At 49.3% G+C, this 24,367-nt stretch overlaps 1 protein-coding gene across 1 annotated transcript in view; it reads left to right on the top strand.

The window, feature by feature from the left end:
* The first annotated feature begins 784 nt into the window (after positions 1-784).
* LOC144165213 (fatty acid synthase-like) overlaps positions 785-24,367 on the top strand; it is a 229,107-nt gene continuing 205,524 nt past the window's right edge. Inside the window, exons 1-5 of the mRNA XM_077695331.1 lie at positions 785-944; positions 1,022-1,110; positions 1,539-1,710; positions 2,338-2,661; positions 16,981-17,181. Of these exons, the coding sequence (XP_077551457.1) occupies positions 1,578-1,710; positions 2,338-2,661; positions 16,981-17,181 (658 nt within the window). The 5' untranslated portion in view covers positions 785-944; positions 1,022-1,110; positions 1,539-1,577. The remainder of the gene's footprint in view (positions 945-1,021; positions 1,111-1,538; positions 1,711-2,337; positions 2,662-16,980; positions 17,182-24,367) is intronic.

The raw sequence follows: 24,367 nt of genomic DNA, 5'->3' as shown, positions 1-24,367 counted from the left end.
CTAAATATCGTAGCACTAACGCGTTTGGTGGTTCACAAAGTTGAACTTTATTCTTGTCCTTAAGTGTTAACGCAGGGCAGCCTGAAGGGCATTTTAGAAATGTCATTTAAACATAGAGTGGACTGGGAAGGTGCGTTTTACTTCGTTTTAAATTAACCGGGAGACCACACGTTGCTAGTCTGTATAACAGCCACCCTAATGCGAACGTTTATTTGAGCGGGCCCTGAAAAACAATATAAATGACCTGACAGTGTGTGACAACATAACATTGATATCTGCCTCAGCGAGTTTGCCCAGTCAGCGTTTGAGTAGGTTGTCCTTGGAGAGGTCACAGAATGACAGGTATATTTGGCGTGCAAAAGCAGTTTTCACAGCTGTGTGACCTGCGGTGCAGAGTCCCGCTGCAGAAGATTGCTAGTATAAACCTAATGCGAACGTCCATTTGAGCGGGGCCTGAAAAACAATATAAATGAGCTGACAGTGTGTGACAACATAACATTGATATCTACTTCAGCTAGTTTGCCCAGTCACCGTTTGAGTAGCTTTTGCTTGTACAGGCCACAGAATCACAGGTATATTTGGCGTGCAAAAGCAGTTTTCACAGCCGTGTGACCTGCTGTGCAAAGGTCCCGCTGCAGGAGATTGCTGATATAAACCTAATATGAACGTCCATTTGAGCGGGGCCTGAAAAACAATATAAATAAGCTGACAGTGTGTGACAACTTAACATTGATATCTACTTGAGCGAGTTTGCCCAGTCACCAATCGCGTAGCTTGTACTTGTACAGGCCACAGAATCAAAGGTATATTTGGCGTGCAAAAGCAGTTTTCACAGCCGTGTGACTTGCTATGCAGAGGTCCCGCTGCAGGAGATTGCCGATATAAAACCCTACTGAATCCGCTTATCAGCTACAGGAGCGGTGCAAGTAGACAGGCAGACAGGCGTACGAAGCGAAGCGCAGCACTTTGCACCGTCCGCAATAGCTTCCACGTTGATAGCAACGCATCATTTTTTTTGCAGTTGGCTGGTATCAGCAACGAGCATCTGCCTCCGGAGGTGAACAAGAATTGGAACACTTCGTTTCTGGCGCTCATCTGCAAGCATTCCTGGTAAAAAATATTCCCAGCAGTACGCTTACTTGCTCCCTGTCGGACATCGGTTGCTTGGGGCAAGCTCTAGCACTTTCGCAGATGTATGGCGAAGCATTTGTCTTGTTCGTTATTGTCTATGGTGCCAACGTTCTCTTTTCCGCTCTTTTTCCGCCTTTCAGTCATGGCGAAGCATTTCTAAGCAATCTTTTTAGAGTCAGGCGGGCAACGAATATTTTCCCATTTTGCTTCGAGAATGCCGTTTTGTCCAGTTGCATAGCTGTTGTGTAGAATTGGCGTATAATAGGCATAACAGGTACTGAAGCGTAGAATATGCATAATTCTTTCTCTGAAACTTGTGGAACCCAATTTACTGCTATGAAATTCTTTGCTCATAAAACTGCTGAGATTATTTGGCTCTTTTTTTGTCTCTGTTTTTATTGTTTCAGAATTGCCCGTCTTGGCTGCATCCCAATTTCCGTGACAATATGGCTGACGAAGATATTGTTATATCAGGGATATCTGCATACTTTCCGCAAGCAGACCATATACGGGAGTTTAAGGAAAAACTATACGCTGGCGTGGACTTTCTTACAGACGATGACACACGTTGGCCGCGAGGTACGGGCCCCGAATTGCGCACAAGCGCTTTGATTTTATGAGTGGTTATGTATCCGCCATTCCCAATGACCGTCTATTTTTATTTCGTTTGGTCCCCTAACACCTACTTTAGATTACTATATTTTTTTGCGTTGTGCTGCTGAGCACAATGACCTGGGTTCGTTTCTCGGCCGCAGTGGCCACTTTTCTGATGGAGGCGACAAGCGAAAATACCCGTGTATTCGAGAATTCGCAGAAGTTAATGATGCTCAGGTGGTCAGAATCTGCAGAGGTGCACTACGGGGCGCGCACCATCGCCTGTGTAGCGTCGGCGCGTTAAACCCCATAATGAATGAATGAATGAATCAATCAATCAATCAATCAATCAATCAATCAATTATATTACTGTATTCTTTCTATGCTTAACTGTGACAAGACTTTCGGATGCGAACGTGCACTTTCTATGGCCACCTCACCAGAAATGTAGAAGTGAGCTTGAAGAAGCAGGTAACACGAATGTTGTAATCTTACGTTATCAATTTTAATGTATTACAAACGATATTGAAGTTTCGAGAGCACTAGAAACGATAAGACTAAATGGCTTCTTAAAGGTGCTGTAGCTCTGATATATGAATCACACTGGCGCAGGTATTTTGGGCGCCCCACATCACAGTGGAATGATCCGGGATCTGTCGCACTTCGATGCTCAGTTCTTCAACATCCACCCTAAGCAGGCTCAGGCGCTTGATCCGCAAGTGCGGCTGCTGCTGGAGACGTCGTACGAAGCCATCTTAGACGCGGGATATGACCCTGCCGAGCTTCGCGGTGAAAGCGTTGGTGTCTTCATCGGCAACTCCGGATCAGAGACCAGCTACGCTTACAACGTGGAAAGCAAACCTGATAAGTTCCAACTGCTTGGATGCACAATGACGATGTTGGCCAATCGCGTCTCCTACTACCTTGGCTTTCATGGTGTGTATCTAAAAGTTATTGTTCTAGCGCGAAACCCTGGCGTTTTATTCGTCAAACAGCTGTTCTAGTTCTGTTAAAGCGTGCTCTAAAGTTTATTCCACCAAAATCACGTTATGAAGCCTTCCTTATTATAGCACATTTACACAAGTTCTTCTCGCCTAATCTTCGAGAGGATTTATCATGTTTTTTTTTTTTTCTGAGTGAGCTGCGCAACGCCTCTAAGGTTTACATTTTATTCGTGAAGCCGATATTAGGACTGAACTAAAATTTTTGTGGAGGTTGTTTTCTGTGAATCCCAGCAATTTCCAACATTTTTCTGAATGATATTGTTTGACTAACATTCGACTCAAATTATTCTACGCATGTACGAAAGCAAATTAGAACGGGATTGTCGTCCTATGCACCTCTATCAACCTCGTGTGATATAAAAGCGCATCAATTCATAGTAACAGCGCTAACAGCATGAGACAAAGAGAAGAGGGCACAAACACATCGCTGACTAACAACTGAGCTTTATTGCTTAGGCAACGCCGCCTATATAAACATTGCCTAATGCGTGAGTGAAAAATGGCCAAACAGCCACTCTCCTGTTGCTCTCTCCTACCCTTCCCCGCTCAGTAGCCTTCCAGCAGCGTGCTCTCGTGTCCGCCAGCCAGCGCCGCTTCTCGGAGAATATGCAAAATAGTGGAAAGTTTGTTTAGCGTTCCCGAGGCGGCGCTCCTACGCCTTCGTGTTTTTCACCATGCCTCTCTGTCTTGGTCTGTCACTGATAAAACTTCCTTTTTCACGAAGCAAAATCCCTTGCGCTGCCGCAGGCTGATGCCGGCTTTGCGCGCTTATCTGCTCAGATCACAGGCCCTGAAATTTTCTGAGTGGGGCATCCCACCTCTATCCCCTCCACATTTAGGTATTGTTTTGACCCCGCTGTTCGCACTCCGCATCGGTACGCACTTCTAAAATTGAGGACTGTACTGTAGAAGCGCCCAGACAGCGTGGCGGGATCCCAACTGCTTATCCTTTTGCTTCCTATAATTTTCTGAAGTTTACAAGCACGTGATATTATTAGAAAGTGATCGTAGAAGTGAGCGCCTGAACAAAAAACGTGCACGCAATTTTTTCTTCTCTAAATGCTCCAGAAAGAAAAATATCAGTAAAATAATGGCTGCCCCATCCGAAAATATCGTTGTTCTGTTAGCTATATGTCTACCCGACAATCAGTATGTTCTTACACTATTTCAGTCCGCCTCCGCCTTTATATTTGGAAAAATGCAGCAAGTATGAAGCGAGCGACACGTTGAACGAGATCCCCAGTGCACCACAGAACTAGCGCCCCGTCGCGGCTAAGATGTAAGCGAAACGGCCCTTGAAGCCCAACAGGCAAGCTGACGTAGAAGTAGGTGCAGCGTTCACCACTCGCGCGCAGTGACGTAAGGCGAGATGTCCGCCGGCACGCGCCACATAGCGGATCAGTGCCTGAACTAAGCGTCCCTACCCTTCCCATTGAAAAGCGCGCGACGCGTCAGGCAGTGGTAATACAGGCGGCGTTGGCTTAGGCCAGTGGTTTCTATACACACATGGGCAAAAACAACAAAAAGGAAATAAGAAGGAAACACTAAATTAACGCGTGAACATTTTAGAGAGCGTGACTGTCGCGTCATGCTGACTTTACGTTTCTTTACACGTTTATCTACTTACGGGGCAAGATGTACAATCAACACAAAACACAGGCCCTTTTTGTAATCGCAAGAGCAGTTTGGAAACTAAACAAAGGTTACCAGGGTGGGGCTTACTGCGCTTGGAATTTACACTCTTTGTCTGTGAGGGCAATAGAAGGGGTGCTTACGCATTGGTCACCTAACTTGTTAATTTCCGTGGTCTCTAAGATTTCTCGCACGATTTGGCTGCCATGCTCCCCTGTCACTACGCTCTGGTCCAAAAGCGGCTGGAATTTGCTATCGCAATCACGGCAATGCTGGGCGAGGTGACCACTGAACGTTTTTCAAACATTGTAATTTTGTTTCCTCAGTCATCGGCATTGCCAGTTTGGCCGACGTAATTGTTGCCGCACGAAATAGGCACAGAATAAACAACGTTTTCTGTTCAGACAACAAACGTTTTGTAATGCTTCGTTGTACACTTGTTACGTGTAGTTAGACCAGAGTTAACTTTATTACACATTTGCGACAGTTTCAGGGGAGCTGAAAACACAACTTTTACATTTCCGCCGTTTCCTACTTTCTTTAGGCCATGAGCAATTCGATGCATGTGTGGCACCACTGCAATGGGCTCTTTCTCTTGGGAGCTGGACTGAGGCTGGCCCTGCTCCTTTTCTTTCTGTTTTAGTTCTTTCAACATTGACTCTGCATTGGCTGCCTGCAACGGCTGCCTGCACACACGTTGGGTACCCCGCGGCCGACAGGCGCTGTGTTTGTGCCTCAAAACTGCTCTGGATGGCATGGGGGCAGGATTTACTTGGCGCGTTGCCAAGAGAAGTCGTGACAATTGCTCTTTTTAGGAGTTTCGTGTGAGCTGCGCGTAAGGAAGGATCGGCTTGTTGCCTCGCCGGTCGTACTGCCACTATACGTGGTGATCTAGCAGCCGGAATCTTAAATCCAGAAACTTTATAGAGCCATTTCATGGCTGCTTCTGAGTCAGAACCAGCGGCGACAAACAAGCATCGAAATTGCTCCTGAACTGAGTCAATACGGACGCGAAACTTGCAACCTCAGCGTCGAATAGCACAAAATAATCGTGTACAAAACGAAACACTACTGCCACGCTAGAATCAAGTAGGTGACCTTCAAGCAGTCTGTCACGACTGGCTAAAAACAAATCATTCAGGATCGGCGCAACACAGGACCCAATACAGACCCCGCTTTTTTGCTAGTACGTGCCGCCTTCCCAACTAGCGTAGGACGAGGCCAAGTACGCTGTGAGAAACTCAAGGAAACCCTGTACAGACATGCCTGTGTCGTTCTGAAATGCCACATTGCCATGCTCATCAATACACTCTTCAGCGCAAGCAAGAACGTCACTGTGCGGTAGCGAGTAATATAGGTCCTTTACATCAAAATAGCGTGCCTTGTACACTCGGTCCTTGTTATCCTGAAGAAATCTAATTACTTCTTCAGAGTGGCGTACAAAGAAAGGATCCCGAATTGGCAGCAATTTCAGTTTTTTTCTGTAGAAATGATGACATATTATATAATTCACCAATTTCAAATCACCATTCTCTGACAAATTATTCGAGGGCTTCAAGCGGAAATTGCGAACCTTCACAGTGTGGAATCTAAGGGCCAAAAAAAAGCAAGCAGCCATTGCAGAATTGAAGGCCCACTAGGCATAGCTTGCCAACCTTTGAATTCTGAGCCAAGTATGGATGAGCTGGTGACAGCCTCGATCAGGGACGCTAATCTAGAAGGTCCGAGATTGGGTGAAACTCGGGACACACGAGTTCTGGCGACGCCCTCGTAGCAGGGTCATATTTTGAGGCGGACTAAAGACGCCTTCAAATGACATTCATGCTATTTCATTATCATTGAGCTGACGCAAGCGGTCCAGGGCAGCGTGCATCAAGGGGGCGCGTCTAGGGCGTGTCGGCATTTTTCAGTCCGTCCTCTCGCTCCACTGTTGAGCTGGTTGGTACTGGTTGCAAGGAAATGGAGCTAATTTATTTTATTATTCGGTATCTCACTTTAAAGGTCATTTATTTATTTATTTTTATTTCAGACATTCATATGATCCTTTCGGTTGAAATTGTTTGTCCTAAGAAGGAGATTCTGCCGTCGCACGAGGCCGCGGATTCGATTCCCGGCCGCGGCGGCCGCTTTTCTGATGGAGGCGAAAAGTAAAAACGCCCGTGTGTACGAGATTTCGGCGCGCGTTAAAGATCCCCAGGTGAAGAAGATTAATCCGTAGCCCTCCACTACGGCGCGCCTCATCGCCTGCATTGCGTCGGCCCGTTTAACCCTACAATTAAATGATATTCTGCCGTCGTTGCTAGACAATGCAATCACGGGACGACAGCCGACTAGCAAAAGAAAGAAACCGCTCGACGGAAACGCGCCACATTCAAACTAATCGCTGCTCCGTATTACGTTATCGAAACCGGCCGTCCGCTTTACGATGAAGAATTTGCTCGAAGCGCTTACGTCTGGCCACGGGCTTTCAAGCCGAAAACCTGGCGGTACACTCTTAACTAGAAAGGACGAAAAAAGGAGTAACTACAGCCGTTAGTCCTCACGAGCAACCGTTGCTCCTCAAAAGGACTAACTGTAGGAGCGTGCGTGCCGTGTGCATATTTCGCGGAGTAAATGTTTGTTCCCGCCGACCTAGACAGCAATGGGTAGACGAAACGCCCAACTCGCACCTGTAATGGCATTGCTGCTATGCGATCTCCCGCATACGTCTGTTCACAGTTTCATAATTCGCGAAGAAATGTAGCTGCCAAAACATAATCTTTTATATAGTGTCATACGAGCAAATTTTAGTTTTAAATATAAAGAAAAAGCGCCTTCTCTAAGTTAAGAGGCGGCTCGGGCCACGGAGCGGCGATGTGCGATTGCGAAACGCCTCTTTCTCAGGTTAATGCGGCGCGTCACGCTGCGGCATATCGCGAGCGATCATACAGACTGTAGTAACAAATTTCAAACTTTACTCACTAAGTGTCGTGAATTCATGTTTATACCGGCCGACAAAAGTCAAGAACGACAAGAGCGAAAAATCGTAGCCGCACACCTTGCTGTTAGATTAGCACTTTGGGTAAGGTGAGCACTTTGCTGGTAGCTCTCATTAGTGGGACATACATTCTTTTTGTACAATAACAATGACAATGCCTCAACAGCCGTAAGACCCGGCTGCATTTTCCAGTCCCATCTACCAACGCTAGTTGGAGTCAGCAGCGCCGAAATTTGTTTCTTCCACGCAGGAACATAAACCCTTTTCTATTAATTATCTCTTTCATACGACCACGAATTCGCACACAGAAGACCAAAGACATTTGTGGTAACTTGCGAACATTAAGAAACTTGTTAGCTTTCGCGAAGCTAGTGCGTCGTTAGACCACTCAGCCTGCTTCCGCGACGAGGACAGTTGGTTTTCTTTTCTTTTACGAGGAAAAACTATGCTTGTGAGCGTGTAGTTGCAGTCAAAGCTTAGCAATAATGTATTGAGTTAGCAAAGCGTAAATTTCAAGCAGTTGCATTGCTAGGAATTCCGACGCCAGCAAAAACGCAACGATGCCGAGAGCAGAGTACCAAACGCTTTGCACTTGACAACCCATTTTCCCCCGAATTATCATCTGGTATCGCGGTCTAGTCGATAGCGCATCGGGTTGGTGTTGCGGGGGCAGTGCTTAAATTCCCGTCAGCGGATTTTTTTCTTACCGCCTCAGCTTGTCTCCGTGGGTGTAACCGAACGGAGCAACCGTTCGTGCGCTAAGGACACACGGTTGGTGGAGTAACCGTTCGTCCCCTGGCGTTTACTCTCGTAAGGGACTACTTGTTGTCGCAACGCAGTTATTCTCTCAAAGGAGCAGTGGCACTCCCCGTTGCTCTCCTTTGGCTAAGAGTGTACCTTAACAACTTTTTTACTGATACATTGTGCTGGCGTCTTTTTCCTCGCGTTCGTTCATTGGTCTTCTGGCACGAAATAATTTTACCGGCTTCTTTTCTGCTATACCGCGCTTGCGTCAGTCCTTCTCTTTCATTTCTTCGTAAACTAAGTCAGCAAGGATACTGAACACCCAACAGGTTCCCAGAATCAGAGTTCTGCGCGGCTGGTGCGCACCTGTCCTACGCAAAGGCCGTTGCGTTCAGGCGCACTATTCTACAGCTTTTACTTTGCCAATTCACAGTTTTGCGAATCTTGGAAACTGGGCACTCCTTGCAGCTCCCAAGTGCGGGCCGATTCCCCAAGTGGGCATGTGCTACAAAGAAAGAAATAGCAACAACGACAACTGCTTTTCATATTATGGGAGAAGCCCCTTAGGGGCTCGGGTTTCGGAGTCTGTCGTCGTCGTCAACATCTCGTGTAGTCCAGGTACTAATAAAACACCGGGACACCCGTTTTCCAACGCCTCGTGCTACAACCTAACGCATACTAATACAAGTGTATAATGTGAAAAACCGGTTCAAAATAAGCTAACATAGTTTAAAGAATTGTGGAACGCTCCATGTCTGCTTCAGCAATCGTCAAGCGTAAGGAGAAGCTGTTTGGAGACGGGATATAGTCTGTGTACCCATTTGAGTGCCTACCAGTTATTGACGCTAGGCCTGATTGGGGCGGATGGTCAGTAGAAGCGAGGAAAGCATTCTGGAAACTAAGAATTGGCCGCGTATCTGCTCCTTTCGTTGCAAATGTCAACAAAATACGATAGTCTTTGTCGACATTTGCCAAGTAAATGCCTCCCTTCGCTTTCCCGCTCACCTGTCTTGTTGTTCCTCTTGCGTCGCGCTCCTCCCAAGGCAAACACGCAAAAGGTTTGCTAAAAAGATTTTAAATTTACCGTGTTCCACTGCTCCAGGCCGGGTACCTCGATGCCAGCGGTGCCGTACGGCAGATACGCGCGTAAATCGAGGCGCCCTTCTTCAACGTTTATAGAACCATGTCGCCCTAGTCCACGTGCGTTCCAAGCAGTACGCGGAACCTATCTAGTGGAACCTTTCGTAACTGTTGCCGCTTGATTTCTTGAAATTCAACCAGAATCTATAGTTGCGCTGGCGACAGTGTTTAGTTTTTTTCTGCGGTAGATGTAGAATTTCATTTCGCATAAATCAAGAATTTATAAATGGTTTGTATTAAAACATTCTAAATATCCCTTGTGTATTCATTTCCGGCCTTATAATTGCATAATGTCTCGTTCTTGTTAGATTTGACTGTTAGTATACAATACTATTGCAGAGACTTCGTTTTACTTTGCCCGGGTGGATGGATCGAGTCACAGACAGAAAGACAGACAGACAAACAGACAGACAGATATACAGACAGACAGACAGACAGAAATACAGACAGACAGACAGACAGACAGACAGACAGACAGACAGACAGACAGACAGACCAAAATTTCTGGGTTTAAGTAGCCGATGAAAGACTATCGTCTTTAAAAAAAGCGCGCTGGTCGAGGACAAAGAGACACAGTAGAATGGAAGAGCGCTTGTCCAGTTTAGTGTGTGTCTCTGTCCTCGTCCATTGTGCTCTTTTTTGAAGCCATGAACCAACTCGACCAGGATAACATTCTATAAAGGAAAGGGTTACTTACCTGGTGCGGGGCCTCATTGATCACATAGGACGAGCCCCAAGGTTGAGGCGCGGCATTGGACTGCGCTCGCGTTGACCCCTGCCACTTCCGCAAATTGGGGCAGATGGGGCATGCAAAGTTCCTAAATTGTGTTGATGATGATGATTACTGGCCCTCCTTTGAATCGGGAGGTCAGTTGTCAGCAACCGACTTGCCTCTTTTATTCCTGTGATTGCTAATGGTATCCCCTAGGTAACAAGCTAATGACGCGTCATTAGCTTCATTTAATTCCACTCTTGGTTTATTTCTAGCGCTGCTCTTCGGCCAGGATCAAAATAGTTTTTTTATCTCAGAAGCTGTCCTAAGCCATATTCTCCTCTATGCTTTTCGTCCACCAGCTTTCTAACCTTGTTTTAGGCGTCTCGGCAGCCTTGATGTTAACTGCCTCTGTGCTACCCTTAAATCAAATTACTACTTGTGTTAACCTTATAGCTGTTTCCAATTGCCGGTCGAGGCTACTCACTTACTGCATCAAACGGAAGGTGGTGCCCCTGGAAGTTCAACTGCTCTTCGGGGTACAAGAACCATCATGGGGCCATGCACGAAGGATTTGCCGGGTCCTGAAGTCTGAGTTGGCGCTTGTATCTGTGTTTCTTGTCTCTCTTGTCCCGCCTAGTTCGCGCCACGTTTTTTAACTCTGTTTGAACTATGTACCAACTAGCTCAGCAACAAGTTTTGTTAAGTCGTATTTCTTCTACACTGAGCTCTTTTCTATGTCGACAGACCACGCAAAGTCAAATTACTACTTGTGTTAACCTTATAGCTGTTTCCAATTGCCGGTCGAGGCTACTCACTTACTGCATCAAACGGAAGGTGGTGCCCCTGGAAGTTCAACTGCTCTTCGGGGTACAAGAACCATCATGGGGCCATGCACGAAGGATTTGCCGGGTCCTGAAGTCTGAGTTGGCGCTTGTATCTGTGTTTCTTGTCTCTCTTGTCCCGTCTAGTTCGCGCCACGTTTTTTAACTCTGTTTGAATTAAATCCTAGGACTTCTGGAAGACGAATATTTCCCGCATTGGATGGATACACTCACACTCCAACACTTTGTCGCCATAGTTTCTGTTCGATTTCCGTAGACCAGACACACCCCATCAGTTTGTGCATATTTCTCACGAAGGTCTTAGTTATCAAACGGGCCATGCAGCCAAAACACAAGTTTGGTTCATTCGAAAGATTGCCTCGTTAGAGTCATGCTGACACCACTTTTAAGGCCCACTTCGCTCAAAGAAGCTATATAATCAGAAAAAAATGGAATGGTCATGCGACTCACTAGCTCATTTCCAGCAACCGAACCTATGGTGCATATGAGTCCAGATGTGCGATTGGCTGAAGCCCGCCAAAGCAAACGTGAACTAGGTGCGGCTTATGAGTTTGCCGAACGACCTATATGCGCCTAAATGTAATGCATATTCATATTACAGCAGTAAGGATGGTGCGGTAAACAATGAAAGTTACGAAAATACCCGTAAGCATACAACTACCGATACGCACTGCTGTTGGCACTTTGGCGCAACCTTCTTGTTTTAGCTGCAAAGCAACCCGCCTGTTTGGATTTGTCTTACTCGACACTCGCGCACTTGAGTAAGCGACGTTGTCTTGCGTGACCTTGTTTGTCGACGATACCCTATGTTTCACGGAACGATTACTTCCTACAGTAACAAAAACAAGTCAGTTGCAAATACGGTCAAAAACAAAGCAACGGCGGACAACGGTCCGTCGATGACTATGGTAGCGCCATCTGGGAGGACGGACGGCAAGCAAGGTTGCAGAGCCGAATGACGCAGGTGAAGGTCGTTTGAATACGTGCGCTTATGAGTTCGTGGTGATGTCCCGAAAACACATGGCTTGGCGGGAGAATCAAAATTTTAACCTAAATTGATTATTTCTAAGTGAATACGGCATCTTTCGGTGCCGGACAAGTGCTGGGGGCACTATAAAAAACAAAATCATTCGAATGAAACAAAATTGTGTTTTGTCTACATGGCCCCTGTCACGTGTACGGATGGTTAGAGAGATGGGCGCTGAAAAGCCGTTGACAGGTTTAACATAACACTCATTTAATGCACATTTAAAAACTCCAACGCAAAGCACTCAATAATTAAACTACACACAAATGATAAACACTAAAACCTCTAACGATCTCAAAACACAATTGCAGTCTAAACCGAAAAGTCTCTACAATAACGCCCTACCAAATCCACTCATTGCATCCAGTCCTAACTAAATCCTTTCCAATCACAACTCCTTAGTTGTGACCTACGACTACGTCCCTAATGGACTGGCCTACCCCGCTGTCGTCGGTGCTGACGTGTCGCACCCGCTGCGTGGCCGCGACTCGTTGCTAGCCGTCTTCGTCTCGCTTCGGTGCCGGCGTTCGATGCGCACGGTCACTCCTTCGACGGCGTGGGCTGGCTCCGTGCGTCCTGACTTGTCTCCTTTGTGGCTACCCCCTGGTAGCCTGCTGCCGCTGGAGGTCCCAGGTAGGCTCGGCACGAACGTAGCCTTTCGGGGCCGTCGAGACGAAGGTCGACGGAGCGTGGGCGTTGGGCGCTGGTGCCCGACCGATGCCGCTGGGGCCACGAAGACACAGGTTCGTGGTGCACCTAGGAGGACGGTGCCGATGCGAAGTCGGCCCGCTCCCGCCCAGGCTCGGATGGCATGGTCGATGGCCTGGACAGGTCCCCCTGGCTCGTTCCTTGAAGCTCACGTGCTCCTGCCGCCTCCTGGTTGTCTGCCTTCCGGTTCCTTGCCTCTCCCCCTTCTCTTTGTGCGCCCCGCTTTTATCCCCTCTGGGCTCTCTCGTGGAGCACTCTCATTGGCTCCTTGTCTTTCCCATTTCCATACATGGTCATCACGCCACTGGTCTCCTGCGCGGCGTTCTCTGATTGGATGACCAGTGCGCCGCCATATTTTACCATGATGCCTCGGGGTTTAGGCGGTGTCGTTCACCTGAAGTGCACTCCTGGTGCGTACTTCAAGTGGCCGTTCCTTTGTTCTTTTTTTCCCTTTTCGGGGGGTTTTGATGCAATCCCTCTCCTTGGGTGCGCTTGGCACATGACAGCCTCTCAAGCATCCTGCTGTACCCTCAAAAAGTAAAGCGCTGTCCCTAAAATTGTCGTAGTAATTTTCCTTTCTCAGTTCCAATTTTTCTTCTCTGTGCATTTCTAACGACGTTTTAGCTTCGTTTTTTTTCTCTCCATTCATTTGTTTTTATCTACCTTACAATTTTTTAGTTACTTTGGTTTTCTTTGATGCTCCACTGTTCGCTCCACATTTTAAACTTAGCCATCCAGGCTTCCTTGGCCACTGCGTGTCCACGCTTTTTATGTGTAGGTATCTAAAACTTTACCTGTCCTCCTACGTTGATCCATTGCTCTCAACCACCCTTCAAAATATATGTTCTTCTGAGCTTCTCGAACTTCAAATTACGTCCAGCCTATATCTCCCTGGATAGCTTCGTTAAATGTTTTACCACACGCTCCCAAGGCCAAACGGCTTACCGTTCTCTGGTTCACTTCAATGCATAATAGACCGTCTGATTTTAAGCAGAGTACTGCATTCGCAAATGTTAGGCCCCGAATCATTACTCCTTTCCTCAATCCTCTGAGTACTTCATATTTGCTATACCCCCCAGCGCTCTATGCTTCATTATGGCTGCGTTTCTCTTTCCTTTATTCTTAAGTTGCTCCTCTTGAGTTCTTTAGTAGTAGTAGGAGTTGTCCTCTTCGTTTATCCACACTCTCAAATATTTATATTTGTTTACTGGGTAATTCGTCACGCTGGATTCACGCTGCGTCAGTGCTAGTGTCATTGAAAACCATTATTCCCGATTTTTTACTGCTAATTAACCCGAGGTCTATGCCTTCTTGGCCACTAATATTTATGAGTTGTTGCATGTTGCATATCGCTCTGGTTATCAGCTAAAAGAACAATGTCGTCTGCGCATAGTATTCCCGGAATACGCTGCTGTACCACTTCGCCTTGCCACTTATGCGTTGGATTGAACCCTAATTCACTTTCTTCCAGTTTCTTTTCTAACCCTACCATGTAAAGCAAAACAGTGTTGTGTACACAGGGCATCCCTATTTCAGTACTCGATGTGTAAGGTGACCTCTATTATCTTTATAGATTGTTAAAAGGATAGAAGAGATAGAGAGATGTCCTTCATTAAAGAAAGAAATGCAGAGAGGTTTGCCAACATGCGTACGTAGGCATGGTACTCTCTGGGAAGAGGAATGGAGAAAAGATAGAGGAGTAGTAAAAAGAGAAGTAGTAGAGGAAAGGAGAAAAAAAAGAGGTAGCTTCATATTTAGGGACATGGGATGTAGCGAGTACTGTCAACATAAGGAGGGCTATTAAGTCTCAGTGACGGCAATATCATCAAGATAGCCAAATAACGCATCTAGGACTTTCCGCTTAGATGATTGAGAATAATGGAGTCCAAGTACCAGGATAATTATATGGTATTGACTGGTCATCTACGCCCAGGAGTTTCAGCACCCTCCCCAGAAGTTATCTGTTTACGTTGTTATATGTTTAACCCAAGAGAGGTCGGCTCCGCCTCAGCAAGCACGCGATAGCACCTCCCACCGGCGCCTCTCCGGCGCCCAATCATCGCGCGAACGGTGGCACGAGAGAAACAATATTTGAAAGAACTGATACACTGCATGCTCCGCCCCTCCCCAGGTTTCTCCCCTCGCCAGTGGCGATGGACCGGGATTTTTGGTTTGCTTTATTTTGTCTTGCTCTTCACCGCGGTCGTTCGAAGAAGCTTTCTACAGTTTGAGTTTTTTATCCAGTGTAATTCCCTCACTCCTCTTTCTTCCTTCGCCACCTTTCCGCTCCTGCTTCCCCTCCCTCTGGCTTCAAGCTGTTAATTAGGTGTAAACTGTCTCCTTGTTTTGCTTTGCATGCTCTAATTCCTGCCAGACGACCGCGACGCTGTTGAAATATGTAGAAGTCGTCTCCGGTAATAGATACACGCTATTGATTGTATATAAGCTATCCTGGATGCACCGTGTTCATAAAATGGGTGCGACACGGAACGCCTCAAGGGAAATGGTTTGCCGCGCTGATAATCAAGTCAGGACCAAAAGAAAAAAATTACACCATCTTCCCGTGGGGAACCCTGAGGAGATGCAAAGCATCATGGGGGCTCCTTGTGGTTCCATTGTGTTATTTCATTTATTGGAGCACGAATGGGAACGTCATGTGCACCCCCATGATGCTTCACATCTACGCTGACGGGACCGTTGGTTCCGGTAGAACTCGTCATACAATGACGTAAGAGAACCGGCGCAGGCGATCTCTCCGAGGAGACTGAACGGGCGCGCGCAGCGCGCACATGCTTTATTCGCTGGCGAGGGAGGGAGGGAGAGAGAGGGCGCGTGCAGCGCGCACCTGCTTTATCGCTGGCGAGGGCGTGTGAGAGAGGAGTAGACGCGCTGCGGACGGGGCACGCAGGAGTGACATACCACCGAGCAAGAGATGCTCTGCATCTAAAATGAAGTCGCCATGCCACCGGTGCCACTCTGGCGGGGTAGTTCGGTGCGAACAAGAGTTGGCTCATGTCGCACCAAAAGGACAAGATTTTCCCTCGGGAGCCTTCGCCATACACTGTAAAAACACAGTCGATGATAAATGACACAATTTTAACGTGTTAACGTCAATGCTCAAATGCGCTCTTGACAAGCCTACCTGGGACGGTTTATAATAAACTGCGCCGCAAGCAAAAGCCGTATTTGATGGTAGGGAGCAGGGCGTGTTGCCTTCTCTACAGCACACTCTCTTGCTTTCACGGTTTGTGCTTGGCCAAAGCTGTGGGATACCCTCTAGCCACTTGGCAAACAATCCAGTGGAAGAACAGAACACCCAGAAAAACAAAGCGCCCCGCGCAGGGTGCGGCGACCAGCCTGGCAGGCATTTTCAAACTAGTGGGGTTATCTCGTACATTCTAGGTAGCGAGAACTGCATCTAGATTTTAGATGACGGTGCATACGGATGGTAGCACAAGCCCAATTTCTCAACATCAGCGGCCTCAGTCGGGTGCGCTGGATATGTCAACTGTGCTTCGCGCTATTGCGCCGGTTGCACTGTAGGTGTGTCGGATGCTCCGCTAGCACTGCTTTCTTAACGCAAGCAGCTTGAAACTCGGGAGTAGGCTGATCTCGGGCCTTCTGAAATAGCACCCCTGTTCTTTTTTTCCGGGCGCTAGTTGGTCTTCAAGGGCTACCTGTCATCCAGTTCGTGTATACCTTCGCGCTTTCTCCAGAACATTATTGCGTTCCGTAACCTCGTATGCGTCGGAGGAAACTGTTTCCTCACACCTGGTGACCGTCTACAGATTCACTTCATAACACCCTGCATCTCACCCGCCGTTGCTTGGTTTGGTTACGGAAATTGTACAGATAATAAGAAATCGTTCTTCTACCAAACCGTCATACTTGGTAACGTAACGTCATACATGGTACGCACGTTTACGTCCTTAGCTGCGTTTCATTTTGTTTTGCTCCCTAGTCTTGATGTCCTTTCTTAGCAGCAACCTTCGAAAACATTCAGGTTCATATTTAACCATGACAACTGACAAATGCACAGTATGCTTGAAATAGGCGCTACATTGCGTACCGAAATACTGCAAACGACACTCAAACAATTTTCTTCAGTGTTCGAACCGCCAGCTTCAAAAGCTAGAGAGAGACTTTCTGGACAGACATTTCGGATTAGGTTGTGCGGTGGTTTGAGAACCATTCTATGGTCACTGGAAACGTTCGAGAAGTCGCGAAGCGTGGACGTTCGATGTACCTCTCCTGAGAAGACTGGCATGATAACGGTCACATTGTGCAGAACGCCCAAGAATTATTCACAGTTTAGTGCTGTTGCGCGGTTTTGTATACCAAACGCATTAGCGCATGCCTGATCCCCCGGCCCCCTTCCACATGTCTATACAGCAACTCTGGTTATCAAACTTCACAGAATTGTGTGAAAAATAATGTTTTTTGCACCATTCCTATAACGATTGCAGGGCCAAGCTTCACACTTGATACGGCGTGCTCTTCGACGATGACGGCTTTCAACCAAGCAGTGGTCGCCCTCAGGAGCGGACAATGCAGCGCAGCCATCGTGGGAGGATGTTCGCTGCTGATCAACCCGAGCACGTCGGCGGGCTTTGCGCGCCTTGGAATGCTGTGTTCCGACGGGAAGTTAAAGGCATTCGACAGCAGTGGTAAGTCTTCCCGTTGATGCAGCATTCTTGGGTATGGGTATGACTGACGACTATCGCAAACTGCTTTCGACTCGATTCCACAGTCTGCTTTCCTGGCTTCAATAGAAAAACGCCTGGCATAAACTCCGCGGAGAAATCCTGAAACACAAGGAAGCGGGTGCACGTCGTTATGTGTGGCTATTTCTGCCATTTAATACGAGTTATCAATGCCGCAAACACAACGATAAAGGACGCATCCGAGAAAACTGTCACACACGACAAGCAGTGGGGTTACCGCAGGAGTACACGTGGCAAGTGCTGGTCCTGTCGCTTGGCTCGGTCCTGGAAAGCACTACCCGCACTACCTTGTACATACATCTAATCGCCCGTCTTCGCCTCGCAGTATATTGCCGCAAACCGTGCATTGGGTTTGTTTATTTAGGTTTTGCTTTTACTGCCCGCTGTGCCTTTCTGTATTATCTCAGTGCCAAGGGAAGCGCGTGTTCAATTCTTTCTTTCTGTCTCCCATGCATTATCTCTTCTGATAGGGAGAGCGTTCCGAACTAACGTGTACAGCATAGAATAATATTCTTGGGTCTACAATGTTCTAGATGTGAATTGACGGTTCGAAAACCACGCGCACCGAAAGATAAAAAGACTGCGAGCAGACGCCGGGGTATTCGACTCGACGACGCTCGCCTACGCAAGTCACTTTGTTGATGCTGCTTCGCCCCCTGTGTATTCTTTGAGTGGTTAGGGGAGCACAAGTTCGCACCAATAAACTTGTCTTTCCTTGAAGACGACTGTGTCATATGTGACTTCATGACATCTGGTGGAGGTGCTGGGTACATGAATCCTAAGACATCGTCACGCCGACAAGCAAGACCAATTTGTGTCAGCCGCCGACAGCAAGACCTTCAGCCAGAGCTTGGACTACATCCAGATAACGTGAAAAAAGAATGGAACACGCGCTTCCCTTGGCACAGAGATAACACAGACCGGCGCAGCCGTGCAGTAAAAGCAAAACATAAATAAACAAACCCAATGCATGGTTTGCGGCGTCACCATAGAAGGCACGACGTACCCTGCTGTGTTCGTTAATAAATGCGGAGCATTTCTTAGGATCGCGATGTCACTCGTCGATGTTGTCGGCGCCGTCCACACGCTCACTGCGCATGCGCGTCGCGTCGAGGCGCAGGTGCGCGTCTCTCCCCCGTACCCTCCTCGCTCTCAACAACAGGTGCAGCGGTGCGGGAGGAGCGCGTGTACCCCGTTCGCTCCGTCGCTCTCAACAACAGCTGCGGCGGTGCGGGGGGAGCGCGTCTGTGCGCGTATGCGTCGTAGCTACCCGTGCGCTGCGTCGCGCTCAACAGTAACGGCGGCAGGGCGTGTACACGTGATAACGGCGTGGTGGGTGTGTGGAAAGTTCGCGCGCTTGTGTACGGAAGTGTGCGCATGCGCGTGTCTCTCCCGTACTCCTCTCCCTCGAACGCGGGCGGTGTGTATATAAGCGGCGGAGCGCGCGTTCGGAATTCAGTCAAGGGCGTCTTTGCTTGGCTTTCGCTTGACTTGACGCTTTGCTTGACGGCACCAAGCAATAAAGACAACCTTTAACATTACACTCCTTGCCTTCGCTTCTCCTTCATTCAATAACTAAAAATAATAAAGACGAAATAACAATTAAGCATTCCCAAACCATACCCAATTACGCGACATTCACGCGATACCCCCACCACTCTGCGACGCATTTACTCGAGTTCGCCCCGTGGGAAGATGCGGGCGGGTTTTTTAAATGCGGAGCATTTCTTAGGCTCGCGAAAACTCGTCGATGTTGTCGGCGCCGTCCACACGCTCACTGCGCATGCGCGTCGCCTCGGGGCCCAGGTGCGCGTCTCTGCCGCGTACCCTCCTCGCTCTCAACAACAGGTGCGGCGGTGCTAGATAGGGAGCCTACATGCGCCGCGCCTTCGTCGTTTGAAGGCGGCGCATGTAGGCTCCCTAGTGCGGGAGGAGCGCGTGTATCATGTGCGCTCCGTCGCTCTCAACAACAGCTGCGGCGGTGCGGGGGGAGCGCGTCTGTGCGCGCATGCGTCGTAGCTACCCGTGCGCTGCGTCGCGCTCAACAGTAACGGCGGCAGGGCGTGTACACGTGATAACGGCGTGGTGGGTGCGTGGAAAGTTCGCGCGCTTGTGTACAGAAGTGTGCGCATGGGCGTGTCTCTCCCGTACTCCTCTCCCTCGAACGCGGGGGGTGTGTATATAAGCGGCGGAGCGCGCGTTCGGAATTCAGTCAAGGGCGTCTTTGCTTGGCTTTCGCTTGACTTGCCGCTTTGCTTGACGGCACCAAGCAATAAATACAAACTTTAACATTACACTCCTTGCCTTCGCTTCTCCTTCATTCAATAAATAAAAATAATAAAGACGATATAACAATTGAGCATTCCCAAACCATACCCAATTACGCAACATTCACGCGATACCCCCACCACTCTGCGACGCATTTACTCGAGTTCGCCCCGTGGGAAGATGCGGGCGGGTTTTTTAAATGCGGAGCATTTCTTATGCACGCGAAAACTCGTCGATGTTGTCGGCGCCGTCCACACGCTCACTGCGCATGCGCGTCGCGTCGAGGCCCAGGTGCGCGTCTCTGCCGCGTACCCTCCTCGCTCTCAACAACAGGTGCGGCGGTGCTAGATAGGGAGCCTACATCCGCCGCGCCTTCGTCGTTTGAAGGCGGCGCATGTAGGCTCCCTAGTGCGGGAGGAGCGCGTGTATCATGTGCGCTCCGTCGCTCTCAACAACAGCTGCGGCGGTGCGGGGGGAGCGCGTCTGTGCGCGCATGCGTCGTAGCTACCCGTGCGCTGCGTCGCGCTCAACAGTAACGGCGGCAGGGCGTGTACACGTGATAACGGCGTGGTGGGTGCGTGGAAAGTTCGCGCGCTTGTGTACAGAAGTGTGCGCATGGGCGTGTCTCTCCCGTACTCCTCTCCCTCGAACGCGGGGGGTGTGTATATAAGCGGCGGAGCGCGCGTTCGGAATTCAGTCAAGGGCGTCTTTGCTTGGCTTTCGCTTGACTTGACGCTTTGCTTGACGGCACCAAGCAATAAAGACAAACTTTAACATTACACTCCTTGCCTTCGCTTCTCCTTCATTCAATAAATAAAAATAATAAAGACGATATAACAATTAAGCATTCCCAAACCATACCCAATTACGCAACATTCACGCGATACCCCCACCACTCTGCGACGCATTTACTCGAGTTCGCCCCGTGGGAAGATGCGGGCGGGTTTTTTAAATGCGGAGCATTTCTTAGGCTCGCGAAAACTCGTCGATGTTGTCGGCGCCGTCCACACGCTCACTGCGCATGCGCGTCGCGTCGAGGCCCAGGTGCGCGTCTCTGCCGCGTACCCTCCTCGCTCTCAACAACAGGTGCGGCGGTGCTAGATAGGGAGCCTACATGCGCCGCGCCTTCGTCGTTTGAAGGCGGCGCATGTAGGCTCCCTAGTGCGGGAGGAGCGCGTGTATCATGTGCGCTCCGTCGCTCTCAACAACAGCTGCGGCGGTGCGGGGGGAGCGCGTCTGTGCGCGCATGCGTCGTAGCTACCCGTGCGCTGCGTCGCGCTCAACAGTAACGGCGGCAGGGCGTGTACACGTGATAACGGCGTGGTGGGTGCGTGGAAAGTTCGCGCGCTTGTGTACAGAAGTGTGCGCATGGGCGTGTCTCTCCCGTACTCCTCTCCCTCGAACGCGGGGGGTGTGTATATAAGCGGCGGAGCGCGCGTTCGGAATTCAGTCAAGGGCGTCTTTGCTTGGCTTTCGCTTGACTTGACGCTTTGCTTGACGGCACCAAGCAATAAAGACAAACTTTAACATTACACTCCTTGCCTTCGCTTCTCCTTCATTCAATAAATAAAAATAATAAAGACGATATAACAATTAAGCATTCCCAAACCATACCCAATTACGCAACATTCACGCGATACCCCCACCACTCTGCGACGCATTTACTCGAGTTCGCCCCGTGGGAAGATGCGGGCGGATTTTTTTTTTTTGCTTAACTGTTCCCGCAACGTAATTCTTGGAATGGACTTTTTGACGGACAACGGTGCAATAATCGATCTGCAGACCAAGACGGTAACTTTTTCCCCCGATCACTCCATGACGCCGGAACCACACCGCGAACACCGTGCTGCATTAAGGATTGCGGATGATCATGTCACCCTGCCACCCAGCGCAAGCTTGATGACCGCCGTCTACTGTGAAGACGCTGCTCCTGACGTCGATGCTATAGTAGAGAGTGGCCAAAGGTTGCTCCTCGACCGCCGCGTTTCCGTCGCAAGAGGCATTCCGCAATTTAAGAAACGCCGATCCAACGTTTTGGTCCCTAATTTCACCGAGGAGTACAAGGGAGCTGCAATTGCGTTCCTCGAAGAAACGCCAGAAGCAAGTGACGTGATCGTGGTCGCCGACTTTGAACGCGCATCGTAAGATACCTTAAAGCTTCCGCAACCCTTCGACGTGAATCCGGCGCTACCACAAGAAAAATGGAACAAATTATTGGCTTTGCTGCGTCGCTACAGCGAGTGTTTTTCGTCGAATTAAAAATTACGTCAGAAACCTCTGGCGAAGCAGCGAATAATAGCGGAAGACGGAGCCCGACCTACCCGACAGTCGCCGTACCGCGTGTCTTCACACTAGCGGGAAGCCATCCGGACACAAGTGAAACACATGCTAAGCGACGACGTTATACAGCCACCAAAAAGCCGGTCGTACTGGTGAAGAAAAAAGACGGCACATTATGTTTTGTGTTGACTAGAGGCGACTGAACAAACAAAATCACCAAAAAACGACGTGTTTCCCCTGCCCCGATTTGACCACGCCCTCGACCACCTGTGCCACGCGAAGTACTCCTCATCGATGGATCTAAAGACAGGCTACAGGCAAATAGTAGTGAACGAGATAGACCGAGAGAAGACTGCATTCATAACCCCGGACGGCTTTTACGAGTTCAAGGTGATGCCTTTTGGGCTGTGCAAGGCCGCAGCAACGCTTCAAAGAGTCATGGACACCGTGCTAGCTGGCCTGAAAAAGCACACCTCTCTCGTATACCTCGACGACGTTGTTGTATTCGCCCGAACTTTCGACAAATACCTTGCAAGATTGGAGTCTGTACTCGAGGCTATTCGCATGTCGGGGTTAACGCTGAAGCCTGAGAAGTGCAGCTTTGCGTACGAGGAACTCAAGTTTTTGGGCAACGTCGTCAACGCCGCGGGAGTCCTGCCTGACCCAGCGAAGACTTCAGCCATAGCTAACTTCCCAAGACCGACAGACAAGAAGGGCGTGCGAAGATTTCTCGGACTATGCGCATACTACCACCGCTTCGTCGCAAATTTCGCACGCGTTTCAGCGCCACTAACGCGTTTGACGAAAGATAGCACCCCTTTCAGGTGGGAACACGCCCAAGAAAAAGCATTCTGCGAGCTTCGACAGCCTGAAAACCTTCCCGTGCTCGCTCATTTCGACGCAAACGCAGAAACGAAAGTGATGTAGGGTTGGGTGCCATCCTCGTCCAAAAACAAAGCGGTTGCAAAAAAATTTCCCCGCATTTCCCCGAGGGGAAGAATGTGAAAGTGCGAATGCAGGAGTTGAATTTGCGCGGTTCGGTAATGTGTCAGTACTCCTTTAAGCGGGTGCATTAGCCCTTCTCACGCCCGATTCCTGGCCAATCCCCCAAGTGGGTATGTGCCATGCACAGACACCTATTTGTGTTGTCGTTGTACTTGATTGCTAGAGCGGATCTCAGCTTTGATATTTCGTGTCAGTACTCCTTTTTAAGCGGGTGCATTAGCCCTTCTCACGCCCGATTACTGGCCAATCCCCCACGTGGGTATGTGCCATGTCAGCGGCCAGGCAGCGCGCGCCCATCTCCCCCCGTTGCCAAGGAAGACGAAGAGATTCCTGGCCAATCCCCCACGTGAGTATGTGCCATGTCAGCGGCCAGGCAGCGCGCGCCCATCTCCCCCCGTTGCCAAGGAAGACGAGGAGCGCGCGCACCCGCAGCTGTTGCTATGTGGACCGACGGCGGTCAACGGAATTCAGAGTCGCTTCTAAAGTGCATTCGCACTTAAAAAGTCTTGCGAGAAAGCATTTGTCAGCCGTAGTCTGTCCAAAGAAGAGAAAAACTACGCAGCCTCCGAGAAAGAATGCCTCGCAATTATATGGGCGATTTCGAAATTTCGCCCAAACGTGTGTGGAAGACCGTTCAAGGTTGTGGCAGACCACCACGCGCTGTGTTGGCTCGCCACTTTGAAGGACCCCTCTGGCCGTCTTGGGCGGTGGAGCTTGCACCTGCAAGAGTTCGACGTTACAATCGTCTATAAATCCGGCAGAAAACACTCCGACGCCGGTTGCCTGTCCCGCGCCCCCTTCGACCCACCACCACAAGACTCCGATGAAGATAGCGCGTTCTTCGGAGTCGTGACGGAGAGCGACCTTGCCTCCCAGAAGCGTGCCGATCCCGACTTACGCGTCATGATCGACTACCTCGAAGGACGCAACGTCGCCGTGCCTAAAGCGTTCAAACGCAACTTAGCAGCATTCAGCTTGAAAAACTCCGTCCAGGTGAAGAAGAATTTCAGTGCCGGAACAAGAACAAATTACCTTCTTGTCACCCCCGGGGACTTTCGCGACGATATTTTGGAAGCGTGCCACGTCGACCCATCTTCCGGACATCTCGGCACAGCTCGCACTATTGGAACAAAATAGTAGTAGCTTAGCTCTGCTATGCCAGGAGATACGTAGCGTGAGCTAAGGTTCAGCAATCCAGTCCAATTCAGTCGAGTCCAGTCGAGTCCAGTTCAATTCAGTCTAATCCAGTCCAGTCCAGTCCTGTCTAGTCACGGCTCCTCACGCATGCTCAGCACGGCTCTTCACGAGCCACGCGAAACGGCTATCAAGCGGCTCCGGTGCAGCGTCAGACTTGTGCGCAATTGAGGTGCACACTTGGGCACGCGCCAGCGCCAGCGCGTCTGCCGCGGCTATGACGCAACACAATCCAACACAATCCACTTTAATCCAATCCAATCCAAATCCAACCAATCATATCCCATCTATTCGAAATCCAATCCAAGCCAAGGCAATCCAATCCAATTTCCTTCGCGCTTGCGCAGAACGGCCCTTCACGGCCCACGCGAAACTGCCCAAC

This window comes from Haemaphysalis longicornis, unplaced genomic scaffold, assembly GCF_048455015.1.
Source record: "Haemaphysalis longicornis isolate Haplotype H1 unplaced genomic scaffold, Haemaphysalis longicornis Haplotype H1 scaffold_14, whole genome shotgun sequence".
NCBI lineage: Eukaryota > Metazoa > Arthropoda > Arachnida > Ixodida > Ixodidae > Haemaphysalis > Haemaphysalis longicornis.
Note: the sequence above shows the minus strand (reverse complement) of the source record. Positions and strands in the feature narration are given on the sequence as shown.